The sequence below is a fragment of the Gopherus flavomarginatus genome, chromosome 1 (genome assembly GCF_025201925.1).
Source record: "Gopherus flavomarginatus isolate rGopFla2 chromosome 1, rGopFla2.mat.asm, whole genome shotgun sequence".
In the NCBI taxonomy this organism is placed as follows: Eukaryota; Metazoa; Chordata; order Testudines; family Testudinidae; genus Gopherus; species Gopherus flavomarginatus.
This window is the reverse complement of record NC_066617.1, coordinates 315,957,479-315,977,695: the sequence shown is the minus strand read 5'-3', so window position 1 is coordinate 315,977,695 and position 20,217 is coordinate 315,957,479. Positions and strand designations below refer to the sequence as shown.

At 46.1% G+C, this 20,217-nt stretch overlaps 2 protein-coding genes across 5 annotated transcripts in view; one reads left to right on the top strand and one right to left on the bottom strand.

The window, feature by feature from the left end:
• INTS6 (integrator complex subunit 6) overlaps nt 1-10,381 on the top strand; it is a 100,288-nt gene extending 89,907 nt beyond the window's left edge. For all 4 annotated transcript variants that reach the window (XM_050948138.1, XM_050948139.1, XM_050948128.1 and 1 more), the window contains one exon: nt 9,783-10,381. In XM_050948138.1, the coding sequence (XP_050804095.1) occupies nt 9,783-9,876 (94 nt within the window). In that variant the 3' untranslated portion in view covers nt 9,877-10,381. The remainder of the gene's footprint in view (nt 1-9,782) is intronic.
• Nucleotides 10,382-11,524: 1,143 nt separating this feature from the next.
• Nucleotides 11,525-20,217, bottom strand: part of SERPINE3 (serpin family E member 3) — a 32,339-nt gene continuing 23,646 nt past the window's right edge. Inside the window, exons 8-9 of the mRNA XM_050937850.1 lie at nt 19,309-19,392; nt 11,525-11,686 (exon numbers count right to left, since the gene is read on the bottom strand). Coding sequence (XP_050793807.1) covers nt 11,643-11,686; nt 19,309-19,392 — 128 coding nt within the window. The 3' untranslated portion in view covers nt 11,525-11,642. The remainder of the gene's footprint in view (nt 11,687-19,308; nt 19,393-20,217) is intronic.

Below are 20,217 nucleotides of genomic sequence, written 5' to 3'. Positions count from 1 at the left end.
CTGTTGGAGGAAGCCCCGGTAACTCTGCCCCTATACTGGGACCTCACCACGCAGGACAGAGGATGGCTTCTTCACCCCACCTGCAATCACTGCATCTAATGTCATGGAAGCTCTGTGGCTGAACGCTTGGGAGAGCCAGTACTCCCTCCATGTGCAGCAGGTTCTACTTGGTAGTAGGAAGTCCTCTACCAGGGTGACTTACCTGGCCAAGTGGAAGAGGTTCTTATGGTGGTGTGAGCCGCAACAGGTTCAGCCATGCCAGGCCCCGGTACCTACCATTCTAGAGTACCTACTGCACCTCAAGCAGCAGGGGCTGGCCCCGTCCTCAATCAGGGTGCGTCTGGCGGCCATTTCCACCTTCCACCCGGGGTTTTCAGGGGGCTCGGTGTTTTCCCACCCAATTGTGGGGCGGTTCCTTACTCACGCTCTCCAGTCCCTCCATGGAATCTCAACTTAATCCTTTCTAAACTCATCGGACCCCCATTCGAGCCCCTTGCTACCTGCTCCCTACTCCACCTTTCCTGGAAGGTGGCATTCCTTGTGGCCATCAACTCGGCCAGAAGGGTATCTGAGCTGAGGGCACTCACCTCAGAGCCACCATATACAGTATTTCATAAAGACAAGGTGCAGCTTCGCCCACACCCTAAGTTCCTCCCAAAGGTGGTCTCACAATTCCATCTAGGCCAGGACATTTTTCTGCTGGTGTTTTTTCCCAAACCGCATGCGGACCTGCACACCCTGGATGTCCGTCAAGAGTTGACATTCTACTTGGAGCACACCAAACCCTTTTGTAAATCCACACAGCTATTCGTGGCCGTGGCGGAAAGGATGAGAGGCCTCCCAGTGTTGGTGCAGCGAATCTCCTCCTGGATTACGGGCGTGTTATGACCTTGCAGGTGTTGTGGCCCTGACAGTCACGGCCCACTCAACCAGGGCGCAAGCAGCTTCAGCAGCTTTCCTGGCACAGGTCCTGATCCAGGAGATCTGCAGAGCAGCCACCTGGTCGTTGGTGCATACCTTTACGACCCACTACGCGGCAACTAGCAGGCCTGAGAGGACGCGGTGGGGCAGTCCTCCGATCAATTGTTCCGTGACTCCTACCCTCCTCCGAAGGTAAGCTTATGATTCACCTAATGTGGAACGGACGTGAACAAGCACTCGAAGAAGAAAAAACCGTTACCTACCTTTTTGTAACTGTTGTTCTTCGAGATGTGTTGTTCACATCCATTCTACCACCCACCCCCCTACCCCTCTGTCGGAGTCGCCGGCAAGAAGGAAATGGAGGGGGTCGGGCCAGCGGGGGTATATATTCTCTGTGCAGTGGCACTGCTCAGGTGTGGGGCCCAATGAGTACCACTAAAGGGAAAAGTTTCCAACGCTTCTGCACGCAGCACGTGCACACCTAATGTGGAATGGACGTGAACAACATCTCGAAGAACAAAAGTTACGAAAAGGTAGGTAACTGTTTGTTTTTTTTCCAAGGGTAGATTGATAGAATATCCTCCAAACTAACAAAATCCTCAGCATGACAAAGAGCATATGTGTACGAGAATTCACAATTCCTGTACAAGACTCTTCCTTCTGATCCATCCTCTGCATCCAGAGTCTTAAGAAATGACTGTTAGAAGTCACAGGAGGGCACAAGTCATGGGTTATTATATCAGTCACTTCCTGTCAGTGGTCATCCATACTAGTTATCTCCAAAGGCTAGGGTTTCTGGTGCCACACATTGGCTTCAGCCCCTTAATAGGTTATCCAAAATGTGCCTGCGGAATTTCCTTTAGAAAACAAGGAACTGCACATCTGATATAAAGCAAAATTAAGTGTCATTCTCAGATCACATCTGAATGTCCCTTTGTGGGCAGGTAAGTACAAACATGCTGAAAGTCAACTCAATTTTCACTGTAGATCCTTGCACGCTCATTGTGGAAGCAAGCCTGTCAGATAGGGAGCATACTTGAAAGACACATTTTCCAAAATTTTAGAGTATACATCCTTTTTAACTCCCTTTTATAGCTCTGGTGTGTTTGAACCAACCCCTGCCCTAAATATGGCCGTAAAGGATTGGACCAAAGTTCTGTATGATAGTGGCCAGTGCCACTTCAGCAGAAGGTACAAGAAAAACACGTAGCAGGCAATCTATTGTGGTTACTGGAGAAGTCTGTTGCTTCCCATTGGAGGTTGGCTGATGACTGAAGTATGAATGTTTATATCGCTTTCAAAACCAGGAAGTAATCAAGGACAAACTTCTCCAGGCCAGTGGAAATTATGTCCTGGACAGAGAAGAATGTTACCTTTCAAGACAGTTAACATAAAGGCCACAGAAAAGGGGAGAATTGAAATCTTCTTCCTCTGCTAGCCCAGAAGGCACTTTAGACTTGCAAGGTACCAAGGAACCCGTGCTGCACATGTAATAAGGACTAGACCTCCTCTTGAATCATGGACTCCTTTGTCTGGACTAGGAAAAGCTACTTTTAACTACCTGGCTATTGGAAGAGAAATGTAGTGTAGTATGGATTCTCCATTAGCTTCTTGATACGTTTTGGTATCTAGATAGAACTCAGTCAGGAAAATTTCATTCATTGATCTGGTGAAACGTAGGTTTCTGGTGCAAGAGGACACAGAGCACTGGAGGTAGGGACTGCTGCTTTGTTTGCACAGGGCCCAGCACAACGGGGCTCTGGCCTCTCTTCTATACAAGAACCCCATTGTGGTTGACGTAAGGAAAAGGTTATTCTTATAGCTCCAGACCCCTTTCTGTTTAAGGGGAGTTCTTCTTTCCGCAGTTCCTGGGACATACTGCTTGTCAACCTAAGTTACGTGAATAATGTAGCTGGAGTCAACATAGCTGAGGTTGATTTACCCCGGTGTCTTCACTGCGCTGGGTCGACAGGAGATTCTCCGGTTGACTTCCCTTACTCTTCTCAGAGAGCTGGAGTACTGGGGTTGACCAGAGAGCGCTCTGCTGTCACGTCAGCGGGTCTTCGCTAGACCTGCTAAATCGACCCCTGCAGCATCGATTGCAGCAGCTTCAATTTCCCTGTAGTGAAGATAAGCCCATAGTTCTCCCATTGTTTTGTTCTAACTCTTAGACCTCCTTTGGAGGGTTGTGGCATAAATGGGTATTCCGGGGGCTCTAAAGATGCAGCTCAAGAATATGAAGTACACAAACCACTTGTACCCTGTTCATCTCATTGTATTCAAAATGCTAAGGCTTTAGGGCCTCAAAGTTGCTGCAGGCAAGGTATTAAAATCCTGCACCAGTTGGCATGCTAGGCATCTGGAAAACTATTCACAGAAGTCCTTAGGTGCATTGGGAAGAAAAAAGTGTTTTGAGCCTTGTCATGGTATAATCCCCACTCTGAACCTTAGCGTCCAAAAGATGGGGTACCAGCATGAATTCCTCTAAGCTCAATCCCAGCTTAGAACCTGTAGCGCTGCCACCAACCAGGAATTCCAGTGCCTGGTACACTCTGGTCCCCCCAGAACCTTGCCCGGGGACCCCCAAGACCCAGACCCTCTGGATCTCAACACAAGGAAAGTAAACCCTTTCCCCCACCGTTGCCTCTCCCAGGCTTCCCCTCCCTGGGTTACCCTGGAAGATCACTGTGTGATTCAAACTCCTTGAATCACAAAACAGAGAGGACAATTCACCTTCCTCCCTCCTTCTCTTTCCCCCTCCCAGACTCTTCCTGAGAGAAAGTAATCCTGGCAAAGAGAGAAATCAGCCTCTCTCTCCCTCTTCCCTCCTTTCTCCCCACCAATTCCCTGGTGAATCCAGACCCAGTCCCCTGGGGTCTCACCAGAATAAAAAAACAATTAGGTTCTTAAACAAGAAAAGCTTTTAATTAAAGAAAGAAAAAACAGTAAAAATTATCTTTGTAAATTTAGAAAAAATGGAATAGGTACAGGGTTTTTCAGCTATAGACACTGGGAATACTCTCCCAGCCTAAGTATACAAGTACAAATTAAAATCTTTTCAGCAAAATACCAATTTGAACTCCTTTCAGCCAAATACACATTTGAACTCCTTCCAACCAAATACACATTTGCAAATAAAGAAAACAAACATAAGCCTAACTCGCTTTATCTACCTAGTACTCACTAGTCTGAACTTATAAGAGCCTGTGTTGGAGAGATTGGAGAGAAACCTGGTTGCACATCTGATCCCTCTGAGCCCCCAGAGTGAACAACAACCAAACACTAACAGCACACACAAAAAAACTTCCCTCTCTCAAGTTTTGAAAGTATCCTGTCCTCTGATTGGTCCTCGGGTCAGGTGACAGCGAGGCTCACTGTTCTTGTTAACTCTTTCCACGCAAAAGAGATATGAAGCAGTTTTGTTCTATTAACTCTTACTTATCTGTTTGTGACAAGCCTCATCTGAGGAAGATTTGCAAAGTAAATTTCCATACCTTTTGAAGAGACATCCTTTGGGAGGGAGGTGCTACTGGATACTTCCGTTATATGGAGTGTGGGAATTTCCATTCCTTGCTGCTATTCTAATGTAATATTTAAAACAGTGCTTATCCTTTCCTTCCTGCTTCATTATTCGCTGCTCGCTACTTCCCATTAGTGATTATAAGAACAGCCATACTGGGTCAGGCCAAAGGTTCATCCAGCCCAGTATCCTGTCTTCCGACAGTAGCGAATGCCAGGTGCTTCAGAGGGAATGAACAGAACAGGTAACCAAGTGATCCGTGCCCTGTCATCCATCCCCAGCTTCTGGCAACAGCTGTTCTTCTGGTTAATAGCTATTGATGGACCTGTTCTCCATGAACTTATCTAGTTCTTTTTTTAACCTTGTATGTCATTGAGGTCCCAGGGAAGCCACACTGAGACTGCTCAATTAGGGCAAATTGCAAAGACGGAGGCAAACAATCCCCAAAATTAGTGGTTATTCTAATTCTTAAATCTACCAAACTAGTAATAAAACACCTTCTATAATGCCTTACTGGTTACCCAGAAGCCAATAACATAGTTCCCTTAAAGCAACCCAGCCGTGGGGCTTCCTCCATGACAGCCATATCATATATATGATGAGGATTATTAAAACCTTGTTCATCATATGAAAAAGTTCTACCAATCCCAAAGGATCAGACACATTACTCACCAAGTTTCAGAGTGGTAGCCATGTTAGTCTGTATCAGCAAAAATGAGGAGTCTTGCTGAAGGGGGTTCTAGCTGGTGAAAGCTTATGCTCAAATAAATTGGTTAGTCTCTAAGGTGCCACAGGGACGCCTCGTTGTTACCCACCAACTTAATTAATATTTCAGAACTTACCCAAATACATGCTTACAGCCAATTCTTATTAACTAAACTAAAATTTATTTAAAAAGAGAGAGCTGAGTACTGGTTAAAGATTATACATACAGATATGAATATAGTTGTTAGGTGAGTCTCAAATAGAGATGATGAGCTGTAGAGTTGCAGAGTTCTTTCAGAATTAGTCCATAGGTTCAGTCCAGTGTTCAATATCACGGTGATCCAAAATGAAATCACAGATTGCGGCTCAAGCTTCTCCTGACAAAGCATAAGCACAAGCACATTGGAGATGAAAGGATCAGGTTCCAATAGTTTTTATAGAGATTTTTTGCAACCTCTTCTCAGCATGCAGTCCTTGGGTGAACAGTAGACTTTTGAAGTAATCTTCTCTTTCATAAGCATCACCAGGAATCAGCTTATTAGCACAGGGTAATTATTCATTAAGCGGTTCATAAAAAATTTACTACAGATTTTAAAGTGAAATATAGACAGTGACATTCACACTCATGTTTCATCTAAATGTTAATACACCTCTACCCCGATATAACATGGTCCTCAGGAGCCAAAAAATCTTACCACGTTATAGGTGAAACTGTGTTATATCGAACTTTCTTTGGCTTCGAGCATCTGTTATTAATAGTCAGCAAATAGCCCCACCTCCTGTCCAACCCTCACCTACTTTCCACCTCCTGACTGACCCCTCAGAACCCCTGACCCATCCAACCCTCTCTTACCCCAGTCCCTAATCACCCTAGGACTCCCATGCTGACGGGACGGATGCTAGGACCCGGGGAGCTGGTGTATGGAAGCGCTCACACCTGCTCAACCACATCTTGGGTGAGCCCCGTGGGGTGGGCCAGGGAGAACTGGCCCAGCAGCCACTGCCCTGTCTGCAGAGTGTGCCCAGCCCAGCGTGGCAGCAGGGCAGGCAGCCTCGCCCAAGGTGTCTGCATGCGCCTGGTCCCTGCCCCTTGCCCACAGGGAAGGTGAGCCATCGGCGGGCAGCTCCTGCTGTGCGTGCCTGCGCTTAGCCCATCTCTCCTCCTCCGCAGAGCCCTGAACAGCCTGTCTCCAGTGAGGATGCCACAGCCAGCTGCCCAGCAAGGCGCACAGAGCCCCTGACTGCGGGCAGGTAGTGCGGCACACTATGGACTCAGAGAGCCAGCCTGGCGCTGTTGCGAGCAGGGTGCAACCTGCCAACCGGGCCCACAGTGTGCTGAGCCCTCTAGCGCTGGGACAGGGGCACCTGCATGGCACTGTTTAGGATGAGCACCTCTCCCTTCCCTGGATCTGCAACTTCCCCATGTGGACCAGTCTTCCCCAACTTCTTGGTGCCGGCTGGAGCCCGTGTGACGTTCCCCTGCACTGCAGCTCCCCTCCTCATGCTGTGGCTCCTCCCTGTCCCCTGACTGACACATGAGACCCTTTGCCCCTTATCCAACTCCCCAGCACTGCACCCTTAACATGCCGCTCAGAGCAGCATGTTGGAGTCTGATACACTGATCCGACGGAGCGTGCAGCCCCACCACCCAGAGCGCTGCTTTACCGTGTTATATCTGAATTCGTGTTCTATTGGGTCGCATTATATCCAGGTAGAGGTGTATTCCCGTTTGATCTTTGAATTAACAGATATAGCAACAGACAGGAACCATCTGTTTACATGGTTGACATCTAACAAGATATAAGTAAACACATACAATTAGTATTCCCACTCATTCTTTAACTGTTCATGTTTACATTTCAAAGCTCTAGTGTATCTAACATAGCTATATTAGCTATTTATAAGGAATAGCCATAATTACCATTTATATATTTCTCTAATATGTCTTTGAAGGTTGAATTAGGGTCATTTAGCCTGCAGGTTACTTACCCTTTCTGATCCTGTGTCACACCTGCCCACCCAGGCTAATAGCTGTTGATGGAGCTGTCCTCTATTTATGTATCTTGTTCTCTTTTGAACCGTGATAATCTTGGACTTCACAACATCCTCTGGCAAACAGTTCTATAGGTTGCGCGTTGTATGAAGAAATACTTCCTTTTGTTTTAAACCTGCTACCTATTAATTTCATGTGGTGACCCCTAGTTCTTGTATTATGAGAAGGAGTAAATAACACTTATTTACTTTCTCTACAGCAGTTATGATTTTACAGACTTCTATCATCTCCCCCCTTATTTGTCTCTTTTCCAAGCTGAGAAGTCACAGGTCAGGGCAACTACACCTGATTCCCCTTAGTGCTTCAGCAAGGGCACCCATTCTCAGGCTTCCAGCTCCCTACCCATTTCCTTTCCGGTGTAGAAACATGCATCTTTCTCCCTTTTGATGGATATCTCCAGTCTGAATAGTTCCCTGTCTTCACTGTTATTCGCAGCAACACAGACTTTCTAAACAGACCTGCTTGCTTTCTCTTCAGAGACTAATAGCGTAACTGTCCACAGTTACGCTATCTCACAGTTCTTCTAAGCAGGCATATTTTATTCTTAAAATAAAAGCACTACAGAGAAAACATTAAAACAATAAAATAATCTACATCCATGTTAATAAATTTACCAGAGATCACCCATCCCAACATGGGTTCTGGTAGGAATATTCCTTTAAAGCCTCACCCAGTGGTTTCTCTGTGGTTTCAATTTCATCCAGAGAAGGTGTGCAACAAAATGAGATTTCTTTCTGTTAGCAGCCTCTCTCCTCATTTAGCTCACCATGGTGGTCTGGAAAGTGACCAGAATACAAACTGAAATTTTTCTCTAAAGTGAGATTTAAACATATAATTATCTTAAGTTGATTGTTATATTAAGTTATTGCCTTACTGCTAATAATTGGTTGCTGAAATGTTTCAACACTGTTGAAATAACTCTTCTTTGCTGAAGAGTCGGGTTGCCCCTCTGAGGGGATCTGAGCTTCTCTTCCTGCTCCTCATGTCAAACCCAGGAACATGGGAGCCTTGAGTCTCTGAGGGGTTTGAATTCCTTTCCTTCCCTGTGTGTGAGTGTGTGTTGGAATTGGCGGGTGGGTAGTGCATGGTGTGGCTGCCCCTCTGGATGGTAAGCTTGAGAATATGCATGCTTGGAACATGCACCAAGCACATAGTGCTGAGGCCAAGCCGAGGAGTTGAGAATAGGTATGCTTGATGCATATCACAAACTCACAGCACTGTCGCTGAGAAGTGGGGACGGAAATACCTATTGAAGTGAATAGAAGAGTTTAAATGCCTCAGAGCTGTCTCCATGGGGTGTTCTCTCTCTCTCTCCCTGCTTACAGCTGATATGGGCACTTCTCAGACACACCACCTTCCCACTTCCCTAGGGCCAGGGCCGTGGAAAAGAGTGAAGTTGCTGTGTGGGGGAGAAGGGGAAAGGGCAATAGGGGGATGGGTTTCAAAATAGCAGGATGTGAGGAGCTGAGGTCAGAACAATGGGTATGATGGCGAGAATGTTGGAGCAGTGGTAGGGAGTCTGAGCATTATCTCAGGAGTACCTTGTGCCCTTCTAGAAAACAGAGTTCAGCAAAACACTAACTTCTGAAAACCAGGGAATATACAATTGATGTGCATGCCAGCACGACCTTAACTCTGCTGCCCTGGAGCTGACAGTAGCCAATGGGAATTATCTACATGGACTCGAGCTGTGTTCACAATGTTAAGTGTAGCTGTATGGAATGTTTGGAGGATTGGTTGGAGCAGTATGGCAGAGCTATGATTGTGATGTGAGATCTGGGGACTTTGCCCCTCCCCTTGTTCCCCTTTGTGTGTGAATAAAGGAAAGAGGTGCATGTGTACCTGTTGAGATCCAATATATTCCTTTTAGCAGTGAGTTTGGAAAGTTGTGTTAGTAGCTGTGCACTAAGGTCTTATTGCTATGGGGATTGTCCACAGGGAGGCAGGATATGAGTGGTCTGTGGGTTTAATGAGGGGGTAAGTGACAGGATAGCATTAAATGGCATTCTGTGCATAAGGGTGAAAGGGTTTGTAAAAGGGATTGGAATTGTAAAGTTCAGCAGCAGAGGTATTTCTGTGGAGTGGGCTTAAATGTCGGTAGCTTCTGTTCTGTACAGTTCTGTCTTACATTGGTCATGTGCCTATTCCCTGAACATTCTCCAGTGTCTGCAAAGGCAGTGTGCAAATACGTGCATTATGGATGTATTTGGTCATTGCTTAGAGTGTAGAGTTAAGGTTGCATTGACATATATGTTAATTCTGTATTTCCCGGTTTTTAGAGGTTTGAATTTTGCCAACTTCAATGTTCTGAAAGGCACGTGTTACCACTGGGTAATCATGACTGTTAATTAAGATTTTGTCAATGAATACATACACAGGAAAAAGGATCAGAATAAATAATTGTGCTATGACACTAGTTTGCCAGAACTTTCACAGACAACAGCGCATATACAGTGAACCTCTGATGTATGCAGTGGATAGTGAAAAGTTTTGAGAGTTAAGTCTGGTTATACAAAGTCCATTTCTTTAAACTGTCAGTTTAATATTAAACAGCATTATTTTTATACTTCCTTTTCCGTTCAGGTTTAAAAAACGAATGCTGATAGAACAGCTTGAGGGTTTTCTGGAAGAAATCCATCGCAGATCCAACCAAGTCAACCATATCAACAGCAGCTAAGAGATGTTTTACACATAGAAAAGCCACAGTAGGGCACGGCTATATTACCTGCATTCATTTTTGACATGCACTCTTGGCTCAAGTCCCCTATCTGAAAGACTAGAAGCTGCTCTCTAGTATGATGGAAAAAAGTATACGTAATCTTTTTCTTCATTTCTGTTATTTTTGTAATGTGAAAAATATCACTAAAAGCATTTTTATTTAACAAACTAAAAATAGAGGATTTCTTGCTTGTCATTGACTTAAATGTCACTTTCCCTCAGGTTCTATTTTCTTAACCCAACCTTCAAAACTATCATCTCTGTTAAGGTTGAACTTTGCCAAAAAAAAGAAAAAAAAAAGTTGCTTTGTAATTTTCAAAAAAAAGCACATACATTAAACAAGGTAATGTTTTGTATATACAGTTATTTTGGATATATTATTGTAAGTTGTACAAATGTATTTTGAAAAATATTTAAGAAGAGCACTTTTGTTATTCCATCAATAAAAAACAACTCTATTTTAATCTTTAGTGGTTAGGAATGAGTACAGTTTTCATTGAAGTGGCTCATTTCTCTCCTCCCCTTTTTAGATCTACGCAGTTTTATTGTCAGTTTTGAGGAACCAGCTACAATTTTAAGCCTCACTGGAAATGCTGACTCTTTGATTCTCAGAATAAGATATAAATTACAAAAAGAAACTAAGAAAGCTTCTATTTGATTGACTGCATTGTTATGGTGATAAGTTGGCATAGCATCAAGTATTCTAAGTCTTATTTTTACTGAACAGCATCACAGATCTTATGTATGGTATGCACACCAGAAAAATGGCAAAATGTGGGATTATTTAATTTTTCTTTGAGATTTAACAGTCTTTTCAATTACCCCAACCTCATTCTTTGCTCCTTAACGAGGCTGCTTGTGTGCCTAACCCCTTCTCCTTTCTCAGGCCCTGCACTGTAAAGTAAAAGAATTTTTTTAATGTAAAATCTGCACTGGAAGAAGCATATGTGGTGGTACTGATTCATTTATTTAGGCGAGTAGAGAAACTCAGGCTATGTCTACTGCAAATGAAGGTGTGAGTGTAGCATGGGTATGCCTACCTGTGCTGTTAAGTTTAATTTAGCTAGACCGGGTGACAACAGTAGTGTAGACGTGGTGGCTCAGATTAACAACCCAAGTCCATAGTCAGAGTCCCCAGTGGGCTTGTACTCTGCTATCCTGGTGCCAGTTCTTTAACAGACTGTCTCTCAGATGGATTATTTCTTTTGGCTGCACTTCAGGCTGCTTGTTTACCTCACCACTTCAGCTTGGTAATGTAACTGATTCTGTACCCTACTTCAGTTTTTAATTTTTTGTTTAACACTTCAATTTCAGGAGCAGAAAATAAACCACTACTTGAAAAATAGCAGATAATGTAGAGCTTTGTGGTGGGTTGGTATTGCCTCCTTTCAGCTAACTCAGTCTTGTGAGCAAACAACACAAATAACTGTAATACATTCTGTTGGTTTTAGCCAGTGTCCTGTTACCTTGTGACTCCAACCATTTTTAAAAAGAGTAAAAGATGCTTTTATACAGCTACAAAATAAAAGCACTCTACACAAAATGCAAAAGTAATACATTTTATTTACAAGGTTATTTGGGTAAATATTTATTCACTCTTCCTTAAAATTATTTTGCCAAAAATCCACAAGTATCCAGTTTTTAATAAGTATGCACAGTGTGCCTCAGTTTCACTGAAGGAAAGATGTCTGCAAAAGGAATAAGGGGAGGGTACATTGGACACACTTATTCTGAGGGATTTGTAACTCTTCCTATAAAGAGCACTGAGCCTGTGAATTAAAATAAACACATCATTAAAATTGTGCACACAATCCATTATGGCCTAACTTTCAAAAAGTGTATACATGTAATTGTGTACCTAATTTGTACATGCAACTGGTAGGTTAACTGTCAGATGGTCACATACATGCAAATACTGGTTCTTCAAGTGCTTGCTCATATCGATTCGAATTAGGTGTGCGCGTGCCACTTGCACACTTGTCGGAAGATTTTTACCCTAGCAACACTCGGTGGGTCAGCTGGGTTCCCCCCTGGAGTGGCGCCGCTATAGCGCCGGATATATACCCCTGCAACCCAACGGCCCTTCAGTTCCTTCTTACCGCCCGTGACGGTTGTTGGAACTGTAGAGCTTGGCTTTGCTGATCTCCACATCCCTAGCTTCTCGTAGTTCTTTGCTCTGTACTGTGTTCATAGTTCGAGTTCTTGTAGTTATAGTTAGTGTTAGTACTTCTATTCATAGTTAGTGTATATAGTTGAAGGGGGGATTGGGGATTAGCCCCTTTCCTCCACCCCAGTGCATAAGGCCCCATGCCCAAGGCACCGGGATTCAAACCGTGCTCGGCGTGCCAGAAGCCGATGCCAATAGGGGATCCCCACAACTCCTGCCTCAAGTGCCTAGGGGAATCCCACCTTGCTGACAAGTACCGCATTTGCAAGTCATTTAAACCAAGGATGAAGGAGGAGCAGGACTTTTGATTGAAGCAGCTCCTCATGGAGTCGGAACTTAGTCCTGCAACAACGGTACCGAGCGCCCAACAGAGTGCCTCGGTAAGGAGCGCCCCTTTGGCACCGGAACACTCTGGTACCGAGAAGGAGTCCCGGCACCGACCTCTACCAGCACCGACTCCTCGGCACCGCTCCCTTTCCCCGACTGGGAAACGACATAGTGCTCCGACTCCAGCCTCGCAGAAGGAGCGCTCGTCTAAGACGGTTCGTTGGGCACCGTCATCCGCTGCGGCACTGTCGACGCTGGCACCGCAGATTGCAGCTCCACCTAGCATGGCACCGTTGATTCCGGTCCCACAAGGACCATTGAGTCCGGCACCAGACAGCTCCCCTGGTCCTGCTGTGGTTGAGCTTGCTCTCCTTTCTACGCCAGAGACCTTCTCTACGGCAGGGGAGCTCATTGCTATGACGGAGCCGATACGTCCTCAACCTCTGGCACCGCTAGTGCGGGTCGTTCACTCCATCGGCAAGCTGGCCCTGGTAAGGCCTCCTTCCGTCGGTCCACTAGAGAGACGTCATTCCAGATCACGGTCTCGCAGACGCTCTCAATTACATCGTTCCCGCTCCCGGCACCACTCACAGTCCCGGCACCGCTCTCCATCGCGGTACCGGTTGCACTCGCGGCGACATTCAATATTTCATTCACCGGACAGATACTCCTGGTACTGATCCAGCTCTCGGCACCGATCTCGGTCCGTGTATCCTGCAGTCGCAGGGACTCGAGATTCCGGTTGACCTCCTGGCACCGGTATGGTAGAAGGTCCCGGTCTCACTCACAGTACCGCCATAGCTCCTGGTACCGCTCCCCGGTACCACCCCGGGATCAAGCATCAAGAATAGTGGCGCCCTCCCAGGGTCTCTCGGCACCACTGTGGCCTTTGAGACACACATCGGTATCGTCTCAGGCTGGTAGTGCATCCTACCATCAGAAGCGTGACTCTGACGTCCTCAGCCAATATCCGGAGAGACAAAGCCACGAACAAGGGCCTCATCACTGGTCCTTCTCGACACCATGGGCATACCACCAGGCCCAAGGTGCCCCATCAGTGGCTCAGTGGTCGGCCCCGTCAGAACACGGGGTACCAGAGGCGACAGTGAGCCACCCTCCCCCTACAGGCACAGACAAGGCTCCAATTCCATCTGCAGTCACCGAGGTTCCACCTGATGCAGATGACGCCCCTCAAGTACACGACCCACCTCAGGACCCATTGGTCCCAGGCCTCTCCTCCTCCTCCTCACCTGATGAGGACGGTAGCAGGAACATCCTCCTCAGGCCCTCCACCAATTGATCTCAGGGCCCATCAAGACCTCTTGAGGCAGGTGGCTCAGAATATGAACTTGCAGATGTAGGAGGTCACTGAAATAGAGGACCCGGTCTATTGGCTGATGCACCTACTAGAGTGGCTCTCCCGTTCATCCGCACTATACAAGCTAATGCGGACACCATTTGGCAATCCTCAGCTTCAATTCCACCTACAGCTAGGGGAGTAGAGAGGAAATATGTGGTCCCCTCAAAGGAGTACGAATATCTCTACACTCACCCACCTCCCTGCTTTCTGGTTGTCCAATCGGTGAACGAACGGGAGTGTCATGGCCAGCAAGCATCAGCTCCTAAGGCGAAGGAGACTAGACGCATGGACCTCCTAGGTCGCAAAATATACTCAGCTGGGGGCCTCCAACTAAAGGTGGCAAACCAACAAGCCCTCCTAAGTCGATATAACTTTAATACATGGGTGTCCGTGGGGAAGTTTACGGAGCTTCTTCCCCAGGAGTCCTGTCCAGAGTTTACGGCCCCACTTGAAGAGGGTAAAAAGATAGCAAGAACTTCCCTCCAGGTCTCTCTGGATGCAGTGGACTCGGCTGCCAGAACTCTGGCATACGGAGTGACGATGAGGCGTATCTCCTGGCTCCAGGCTTCAGGCCTTCCCCCTGAATTGCAGCAGACCTTTCAGGATTTACCCTTCGAGGGCCAGGGCCTTTTCTCAGACAAAACCAACCCCAGGTTGCAAAATCTGAAGGACAATCGTGTCATAATGTGCTCGCTGGGTATGCACACGCCAGTGACCCAATGAAGGTCCTTCCAGCCCCAGCCACACCGCTCTTACAACCAGACTAGGCCGTGTCAGGACGCTACCAGAAGCTGTGGCAGGGGGAATCGACGGAGGCAGTCTGGCCCTCAAGGAACCCAAAGTCAAATGCCTCCTAAACCATCAACGGGGCCCAAGCAAAACTTTTGATGGGATGCCCGAGGACGGCCCACCAGTTACCCTACCGGATCCTTCTCCCTCCTTTTTCAACCGCCTCTCCCATTTCCTCCCTGCCTGGTCCCAGCTAACCTCAGATCGTTGGGTCCTCCGCATGGTGGAAGTGGGATACCACCTCCAGTTTGTTTCAACTCCTCCCTCTCATCCTCCCTACCCATCCCTCTTTAGGGACCCCTATCACGAGCAATTCCTCTTACAAGAGGTCCAGGCGCTCCTAAAACTGGAAGCCATAGAGGAGGTGCCAAAAGACATGAGGGACAAGGGGTTCTATTCCCTCTACTTCTTAATCCCCAAGGCAAAGGGAGGTCTACGACCGATTGTAGACCTGCGAGAACTCAACAAATTCATGATAAAACTGAAGTTCCACATGGTATCCCTGGGGACCATTATCCCATCCCTGGATCCGGGAGACTGATATGCTGCCCTCGATGTGAAGGACGCATATTTCCACATCGCCATTTATCCACCACACAGACGGTACCTCCGATTTGTGGTCAACCACCAACATTTTCAGTTCACAGTACTTCCCTTTGGCCTTTCTACAGCTCCAAGGGTCTTCACCAAATGCATGGCTGTAGTAGCCACCTCCCTCTGGCATCGTCAAGTACACGTCTACCCGTATCTCGATGATTGGCTCATTCGAGGGACTTCCCAGTCACAAGTATTGCAGTACCTGTGCATCGTCAGAGACCTCTTCGGGAGCCTATGCCTCATGATCAACACAGAAAAGTGTACTCTGACACCCACACAGAGAAAAGACTTCATCGGAGCAGTTCTGGACTCCAATCTGGCCAGAGCCTGCCTCCCCCAGTCGTGTTTTCAAACAATGGCTTCAATAATTCGAAGTCTTCAATCCTGTCCGACAATGTCAGCCTAGTAGGCCACATGGCCTGCTGCACCTTCGTGACCAAGTATACGAGGCTACGTCTCCATCCCTTCCAAACCTGGCTTGCTTCAGTATACCGTCCACACAGACAGAGTTTGGATTCGATGCTCACTATCCCCAGGAAGGTTCTCAACTCCCTCACTTGGTGGTTAGACCCCTCTCTGGTCTGCACAGGGATGCCATTCCACCTACCGCAACCCTTGGTGGCCCTAACCACAGACGCGTCATCTCTGGGTTGGGGTGCCCACCTCGGGAGCCTTCACACTCAAGGCCTCTGGTTGCCCCAAGAGCTGGCCTTGCACATCAACGTGAGGGAGCTGAGAGCAGTCCATCTAGCATGCCAGGTGTTTCGGGACCATCTACAAGGCCGTTGTGTATCAGTGTTCATGGACAACACAATGGCCATGTTTTACGTAAACAAGCAGGGCGGAGCACGCTCCTCTCTCTTTTGTCAAGAAGCCATCCGCCTCTGGGACTTTTGCATAGCCCACTTGATCGATTTGGTAGCGTCTTTTTCCCAGGAGTCCAGAACACTCTGGCAGATCACCTCAGCAGATCCTTCCTGTCTCACGAGTAGTCGATTCGTCCAGACGTTATCCATTCTGTTTTCCGGAGGTGGGGCTTTCCCCACATAGACCTCTTTGCCTCCCGAGAGAACAGAAAATGCCAGGCATTCTGCTCCTTCCAAGGACGCTCCCCGGGCTCCCTCTCAGATGCATTCCTGATCCTGTGGAAGAGGCACCTACTTTATGCCTTCCCACCGTTTCCGCTTATCCACAGAGTCCTACTCAAGCTCCACAGGGACAGAGCCCACCTCATCCTCATTGCTCCAGCGTGGTCGAGGCAGCATTGGTACACCCTGTTGTTTGACCTCTCAGTGGCAGACCCGATACCCCTGCCACTCTGGCTGGACCTCATAACAGAGGACTTCGGCAGGCTTCACCATCCGGACCTGCAATACCTTCATCTCACAGCATGGCTGCTGTGTAGCTGAGCCAGTCTGAGTTGCGTTGCTTTGCCTCGGTACAACAGGTGCTCTTGGGCAGTAGGAAGCCTTCCACTAGGATGACATATCTCGCCAAGTGGAAGCGTTTCTCCTACTGGTGTGCAGAGTAACTTAGTCCCCAGACAGGTATTTGTCCCTACTGTCCTGGATTACCTATCGTCCCTAAAAGAGCAGGGCCTGGCGGTCTCTTCTATAAAGGTGCATCTGGCAGCTATGTCCGCCTTCCACCCGGGGGAAAGTGGCCGTTTAATCTTTTCTCACCCCATAGTTTCCAGGTTCCTTAAGGGATTGGAACGGTTGTACTCTCAAGTCAGACGCCCGACCCCTACCTGGAATCTAAACCTGGTGCTAGCTAAGCTTATGGGTGCTCCTTTCGAACGACTGGCCGCCTGCTCGCTGCTGTACCTCTCCTGGAAGACAGCCTTCCTCGTCGCTATCACTTCGGCAAGACGAGTATCAGAGCTTCGGGCTTTGACAGCGGATCCCTCATATACGGTATTCCACAAGGACAAGGTACAGCTGTGACCGCACCCCTCTTTCCTCCCTAAGGTGGTGTCTGCTTTTCATATCAATCAAGACATCTTTCTCCCAGTCTTTTTCCCGAAGCCGCACTCATCGCATTGGGAACAACAACTGCATACCTTGCATGTCTGCAGGGCTCTCACCTTTTATATCGAGAGAACCAAATCCTTCCGACGTTCGCCTCAGCTCTTTGTAGCGGTGGCAGATCGGATGAAAGGCATGCCGGTCTCTTCCCAACGAATTTCATCTTGGGTGACTTCCTGCATCCAAACATGCTATGAATTGGCTCACATTCCGTCTAGACATCTCATCGCCCATTCTATTCGGGCGCAAGCCCCATCTGCCGCTTTCCTGGTCCATGTTCCCATCCAGGAAATACGTCGCGCTGCTACCTGGTCATCGATTCACACCTTTGCCTCACATTACGCATTGGTTCAGCAGTCCAGAGACGATGCAGCCTTTGGCTCAGCAGTTTTGCATTCTGCAATGTCTCACTCCAACCCCACCGCCTCGGTAAGGCTTGGGATTCACCTAATTGGAATCGATATGAGCAAGCACTCGAAGAAGAAAAGACGGTTACTCACCTTTGTAACTGTTGTTCTTCGAGATGTGTTGCTCATATCCATTCCAAACCTGTCCTCCTTCCCCACTGTTGGAGTAGCTGGCAAGAAGGAACTGAAGGGCCGTTTGGTCGGCAGGGGTATGTATCCGGCATTATAGCAGCGCCACTCCAGGGGCCAACCCAGCCGACCCACCGAGTGTTGCTAGGGTAAAAATCTTCTGATGAGCGTGCACGCGGCACGCGCACACCTAATTGGAATGGATATGAGCAACACATCTCAAAGAAGAACAGTTACAAAGGTGAGTAACCGTCTTTTTTGTGGGTCCAATTATAGTAACTGTTGCATTTTTAAAAGTCTGAAGGGCCAGGTCAGTTAAGGGCCAGGTTAACTTGTTAATTTTGCACATTAGATTCAGTTGCTTATTAAAGGGTTGGCAGCTAAACAAGAAGCTTTCTTATCTTCCTATCCTTTGGCCTAAATCTTGGCCAAAATGAAAATGGCTTTGAACTTGACCAAGTAGTAATGGGTCAAATTCATTCCTATGTATATGTACTAAAGTTACAGCAGAGATGAATTTGTCCCATTGGCTTACTGCCTCATTAGATTCAGTAATTAACCTATGCTTTAAATCACATAAACTGAAATGGGATGATATTTTATCAGCTTGTCTCTTTTCTCTAGACAGAGATGTTCTGAAGTTGAAGTTCAGAGAGAAGAGTGATGCTCTTAATTGTATCATAATTGGGATAGGGGCTATATTTTCCACGGTATTTGGAAAGTGCCTAGCACATTGTAGAATATAAATATGGGGGAAGAGTTCCTGGGCTTTTGTTCTGTAGAGAGACCTATTGTCAGCTTGCAGATGGTAGGAGTTTGGAGCTTGCTGCCTCCCAAATGGATAATAAGCCAAACATTAAATACCAGTATTTTTAATAGTAGCTTTATTTATTCTTTTCCTCTCCCTAAAGACAGACTGCTACCGAAAGCAATTATATATTTTTACACTTTTTTAATGATAAATAGAAAAAAAAATGTGATTTGCTATGCTATGACTGTTTCTGATGCTGTTCTGATTAGAATGCTGTTTGGTGTTCTTGCTCTACTTGATTTCTCTAAATTTGTAGTTTACACTCTAATTTTCATCCTATAAAGTGCATAGTTGAGTATAGTACGTTTTAATTTTTTTGTTCAATTTGCTTACTAAAGCCACTTTTAACACTTACAAGTGGCAACTTTCTTGCTTGTCTCTGCAAGAGACCAAGCAGTGCCTCTCCAAATAAGGAGATGCTTAGATTTGAGTCATAGGGGCAGGACAGTGCAAGAGAAACTTGAACTGCCCCTGCCTGTGCTTTACCTTTCCATTCTTCAGATAAATGGGTGTTTGTCCCCAGGGCCATCAGGAGTGCCTTTGGGCACTAAATTTATGCTGAAGAAAAGTCTAACTGAATTCCCATGATTGCCAGTTTTTCTGCTTCCACTGTTTGTAGTTGAAAATTTATTCTACAGATTATATTTTTTAAGGAGTTTTATGGAAATTGAAGTCATTTTAGAGAATAGCTCCTTATTTATTTATTGGAAACACTAGTAAGATTTTTTTTACTATTAGGTGAGTGACTCCTGTACTGAACAAATGAATTATGCTTACCTGTATTGGCGTGCCTTAGGAAAAAGAGAAAAGGTCTGTCTGCTTTGAAAATAGGAGTTCGAGATCTTTTTAATAGCACCATAGCTGCCATGCAAGACAGAGAAAACATTTTTGTCAGTTTCAGTTTTGCCTTCTCTGCGATAGAGCACCCTCATAAAACTCTTCGATTTTTACTACCCTAACCACCAAATTATTCAGCTGCCCTTACTGTGATAAAAATAAATGTAATGTTTGTTCAACCCAGCAGAAAAAATCACCTCAGATGAACGAGCAAGTAAGTTTGCAAGGATGAATTACACAGGTAATGCAGTGCTGTCTACTCACTGAGTAATTACGTCTGCTTGCCTTTGAGTTTTAAGACTCACCACTGATATTTTTTTCATTGATAGTACTAATGCCTGGTCAAGAAATGACTGCACCACTTGTCCTGTTCATAACCATCTATGCATAGAGACAGAGTTTACAGTAAGTTGACAAATGATGCAAATTATCCCCTTTTTTGCAGATGGGAAAAACAGGCACAGAGAGATGAAGTTATCTGCCTGAGATCACACTGGAAGCTTATGGCAGACCCCTGAATTGAACCCTAATCTCCTGAATCCTAGTGCAGTGCCTGAACTATTAGACTACTTCCTCTCTGCAGTTATTTTCTTACTATCCATTTAACTTACATTTTTAAAGTTATAAAAATAAAAACCCTGTTTAACTATTGCTAGGGTTGTCAATTAATTGCAGTTAACGCACTTGATTAACTCAAAAAAATTGTGATTAATCGCACTGTTAAACAATAGAATGCCAATTGAAATTTATTAAATATTTTGGATGTTTTTCTATATTTTCAAATATATTGATTTCTGTTACAACACACAATACAGTATACAGTACTCACTTTATAGTTTTTATTACAAA